This window comes from Olea europaea, unplaced genomic scaffold, assembly GCF_002742605.1.
Source record: "Olea europaea var. sylvestris unplaced genomic scaffold, O_europaea_v1 scaffold1733, whole genome shotgun sequence".
Classification (NCBI taxonomy): Eukaryota; Viridiplantae; Streptophyta; class Magnoliopsida; order Lamiales; family Oleaceae; genus Olea; species Olea europaea.
Window position 1 is genome coordinate 69,409 of NW_019235038.1, and position 5,006 is coordinate 74,414.

The following is a 5,006-nucleotide window of genomic DNA, read 5'->3' on the forward strand; positions in this document are numbered from 1 at the left end:
AGCATATATTTGGAAGTAATTTATGCATATATGCTATTGAAAAATGAAAAGATCACAAGACAGGTAGCTGAAATTTATGACGCGACATGAATTTCCATAGCAGGACACCAAACATATGAGACAGAGAAATAGACACACTTATTGACCTACATCATCTGCAATTAGAGGCGCCTTTAGTCTCAACCTCTCACTAACAAGGTTTCACGTCCCTGATCTTACAAGAACACAAATTAAGACTGCTTAACTATCTTAGCATTCTTGTGTACATCTGAAACAACAATCCTTGCAGCCAACTGCACCATTTTAAGTAAAAATCAAAAGATTCCCACTCTATTACATACAACCGATATTAATATCAACTACATTCAGGCTCATATTTTCTTCCCAGACAACAATGGGAAGATGGGGAGGGGAAGGAGGTTCTTGCTTCACTTGAGACTTCATGGTCTTCCTCCTAATTGGAAGTAATTGCTTCCTTTTTCCTTCCCCGGTGACAGGGAGCAGGAGGGGAAGGAGCGACGAACAATTTAATTGCCCAACTGCGATGCTTTCAGAGTTGTTCCCGGGTTCGAAAGAAGTTCTTTGCTTTTTTCTTCCCTGCGATGGGGAGCAGGAGGACGATGATGGACAATGTTCTTGCTCCACTGCGCAGCATTCTGGATCATTCCAAGGTCTGAAAGAACCTTCCATTGCTTTATTCTGATTCATGAAACACGAGTTCTTGAAGGAGCGACGAACAATTTAATTGCCCAACTGCGATGCTTTCAGAGTTGTTCCCGGGTTCGAAAGAAGTTCTTTGCTTTTTTCTTCCCTGCGATGGGGAGCAGGAGGACGATGATGGACAATGTTCTTTCTCCACTGCGCAGCATTCTGGATCATTCCAAGGTCTGAAAGAACCTTCCATTGCTTTATTCTGATTCATGAAACACGAGTTCTTCAGGTTAAGAATCAACATATAATTAAAACTTTCATTGTAGAATCACGATAAAGAAAAATAATAATAATAATAACAAAATTAAACATATGAGTAAACACGCCACATTAAAGAATGTCCAAGAGATCGAAGGGGAATGAACTGCGTAGGCATCAGATTTTGTAAATATTTCATTGCTTAGAGGTGAATTTTTATTTTTATTTTCGTTTTTGTTTTGACTTAGCTGTCATATTTCTTTTGATGTTGGAAATTTGGTTGATTTGAAGGGCTATTTTTATGTAAATAGGAATGATATAAGTTATTGATGTCAAGATGTAAAGTATTTTAACAATTGAAACTACAGTTGACATAATAACCTCAATTGTAACAGGTCAATGACTTGTTCAAGAAAAAAGTAATTTTGTACTTTGCAATGTCTTGCAATTCATGATTGACTTGATTCTTATTTCAAACCTTCAACTGCAATCATAGTTTGATGACTATGGATCCGACATTCCATACAGAAAATTATTTCATACATATTCTAATTTGGTGTAAACTAACAAACAACTCTTAGGCAACTCATTTTATTTATAGGCCTTTCAAACAATTTCTCTCTCTCTCTCTCTTTGTATACAGTTTATGGCAGTTTACAACAAATGAATCATGTAGCTAAACCTAAATATGTTGGGAATAAGATTAGTTTTTAATGGCTCTTACAATCTGCTAATTTTGTACAACCACCAGATTGAAAAATTACAATAGAGTTAACGAAAGGCAATGGAAGAGCAAAAAATAAAAAGGTTTAAATCCTGTTTACAAGAATTTTCCCTCAGTTCGCCAACCTTGAGCATCTCCTATTTTTCTTCCTAACATTATTACTCCCTTGACTATATTTTTTTCAACAAAATCACACTGATGGAGCATGTGACGAAATTGGACAAAAAAAGGGGGTACACATTTAACATGCAAAATTGTACATATTTAAAGTATAAGAAGTAGGTGAGATTTCATTTTTAGTAATCTTCAGTCCATAATTAGTATGTTTAAGTTAAGAAATTTTCTGTTTCTGTTATTTGGGCAACTTCTTATTTTCACTTGTGATTTTAAGTATGATTAGAACTGATGGTTTTTAATCATGTTGAATATCAATTTGATTACCGAGTGATAATGAAATTCCTACTATAACCACCACCTCTACTACCACAAATTTTTTTCTCTCTCTTCTGTTTCTCTATCTTTTTCTCACTTTCTACCTTCCGTTCTTCGTCAGGATCTCTCTTAATCAGCCCTGTGCAGGTTGTGATTTCAGATTCATAGTCTACAACCTTCTATTATGAAAACATTTACATCATACTGATGGATAAAAATTGTAATTATGGACTTGAACATGGTTAAAATCTCATTGAGTGTTATATTTTGTGAAGTCTCAGGGAGGGGATCAAGCAGCACAGGATTTAACAAATTGATCTCTTTTCCTTACATCCATCATATGGCACGTTACCATGGGGAATATAATTATCAGTAAAACATAAAATCAAATAATATACACCCTCCGTCCCATGAAGATAGACTTTTTTTTTCCTCGTTTGTCCCAAATAAGAGACCACCTTCCTATTAAAGAGTATATTTAGATTTCTTAATTTTCTAATCTGTCCCAATTTAACGTTTCTTATTATCAATAAATATGAACTACTCTTATTTAAATTATTATTTAATGTAAGGGTATATTATAAAGAACGTAAGTAAAATTTATATTAATTATATTTTCTAAATCTATGTGAAAATGAAAGCAAACTTATCTTTATTGGACAGAAGGAGTATGTAGAAGAAAACAATCCCACACCTCTAGCCAAAAGAAAAATCCGCGTAAGGTTTTCAAGTTACTTCTTCTGTCTTTTTCGAACTTTTTCAGCTGTCTATGAAGATCTGTATGCAATACAGAGTATAATAGATTAGGCATGCAAAAAACATAAAAATATATAAATAAAATAATTTCTAAGTCAGAAAAGTATAGCACGACAGACATAATAAACACATAGAAACAGAAACTTGGGACTATGAAAATAGAAGAAAGGGAAGAAAGCATTTTAGTCTACAACAGATTGCACATTGAAAATCATTCAGGATGACAACCAAGAAAATTTTTAAAAGTAATACGCAAATGATAGTGTTGACAAATTTAGTCTCATAGGATAATTAATCAAAGCAAATCATAAAATGAGTTTATTTCTACAGAACAACTCGTTGAAATAACAACATTGGTTAAAAAATTCATGTATTCTCCCTCCCTTAGCTTACATTGTCTTTGACCATGGACAAAAGCTTCTTTCAAGTAAAATATACAAATCCATACTGGATACTTTACTATTTTCATCTGTCGTCTCTCTCATATGCACGCATGCTCACATACGCACACTGTGGTGTGTCGTTGCACTAACCATACCTGCAGGCAACCTTTTCGTTTTTCACTTTTCTTCCCTACCTGGCCTTATCTATTCTATAGTTTCTTTCAAGGTGCATGGTAAGCCAATCAACAGTAGGGAATCTTAGACAAGTTGCATTCAGCATTCTAATGTGCAAAAACAAAATGAAAACTCAATAGAAGACTCATTTTAGATTTTATTGATTTTAGAAACATCGCTATATCATGAAAATTGTATAAGCACGTGTACGAGTCAAAACTAATAAACGAGCTATTCCAGTTTAGTTTTTCTTTGAATTGTTCAAGCTTTTAGGCAGGTAGGTTGCAAGAGAGAGAGAGAGACGATAAATTTGGGAGTCGGATGGGTTTCGCTAGCGGAGCTTTTAGGCAGGTAAGTTTTAACCAGATTTTTCCTTTGAAAAGTTGAAAATAATGGTACATCAAGCCAAGAAACAATTTTGACAGAAGCATTTTCTCCTGAAGCTAATTGACTCAGGTGATCGGGCAATTATAAACGAGAAATCCAAATAGAATCTTTCACTAGAATCCAAGTCGTCAAAGAACTTAAACCAAAAAAGAAAAGAAAAGGATAACATATAATCAGTATAGTCGTATAGATGAATCATGAACAATGACGTGCAAATACAGCAACTATAGATTAAGCAGGCAAAACTTTATCATAGAAATGAAGCAATCCTGAATCATGATTTTTAGTAACTTGGAAACTAGGCCTTAACTTCACACTGACAAATATCACTGCATTAAATGGTTACACTGGAAGGTCAAAATATTAGGAAGTTATGCAGAGCAAATGAGAGGCTACACGGACCGGGATAGTAATTAAGATAGGATTTCCCTCGCAATTGTTTGGTCCTTGAACATATGAGATCGCTTTCTTCTGTCGTTTGGGCTTTGACAGCTTGTCGAAGCTCATCATACTCCGCTCTGCTGTATGGCTTCCTCATAATATTTATGACCTTTTTCCTGAACTCAGAGTACACACCCAAAATCTGGTAGTCATCCTCATTCATCTGTGCAAAATAATCCCATGTAACTATTAATTAGTAAATTTTGTTTCTACAATTTTGGAGAAAAAACAAGAAAAAAGATAGAAACACGGGAGGGAGGATTGACCATACTGTAGCACAAATGCGTTGAAATTATTTAAAAAAAAAAAAAAAGCGACATACACTTCTGTCTAATTTAATCGAAGGCAGGACGGAGTCACAGTTTCCTTCGTTGCGAAATTCAGCAGTTTCCTGGACTTCCAAATCATTGGCACTCTTGTTGTCCCTTTTCTTCTTATTTTCTCCACCACCTTTCTCATTTTCATTTGACAGTTTAACAGCCTGTACATCCTCTCTCCAATTGTCCCCACTGTCAAACTTGACTGTACTCCTTAAATTTCTAATTGTTGGTACATTGTGCTTCTCAACACCTCGAGTTTGAATGTCATGCTGACTCCTGATGTTTCCCGTCTTGTTAAGTTGTTCCTGCAAATTGTGCCGCCTTTGTACCTTCTTATCAGGTCGAGCTTTCACCTCAAGCTCGACCTGATTCTTTGTTGCCCAGTTACCCCCAAGACTAGGTGTTACAACCCACATTTTTATCTAGTCAAAGTCAATAGTGGAATTTTCAAAGTCAAGTCCAATGAGGACTTGTATGAAA

General features: G+C 35.0%; 1 protein-coding gene across 1 annotated transcript; it reads right to left on the bottom strand.

Annotated features, from left to right (window-relative positions):
* Positions 1-694: 694 nt before the first annotated feature.
* On the bottom strand, positions 695-5,000 carry LOC111377851. The gene is made up of 4 exons (XM_023000985.1): positions 4,529-5,000; positions 4,168-4,369; positions 2,760-2,842; positions 695-913 (listed from the first exon to the last, which is right to left on the bottom strand). The coding sequence occupies exons 1-4, from the start codon at positions 4,940-4,942 to the stop codon at positions 695-697; spliced, it is 918 nt and encodes a 305-aa protein (XP_022856753.1). The 5' UTR covers positions 4,943-5,000.
* Between the last annotated feature and the right edge of the window lie 6 nt (positions 5,001-5,006).

Coding starts and splice junctions, on each gene's coding strand:
- LOC111377851 (XM_023000985.1), bottom strand. CDS start 4,942: ATGTGGGTTGTAACACCTAGTCTTGGGGGTAACTGGGCAACAAAGAAT. Junction 4,370..4,528: donor CGATTAAATTAGACAGAAGT/GTATGTCGCTTT, acceptor TATTTTGCACAG/ATGAATGAGGATGACTACCA. Junction 914..2,759: donor GATTTTTCTTTTGGCTAGAG/GTGTGGGATTGT, acceptor TTCATGAATCAG/AATAAAGCAATGGAAGGTTC.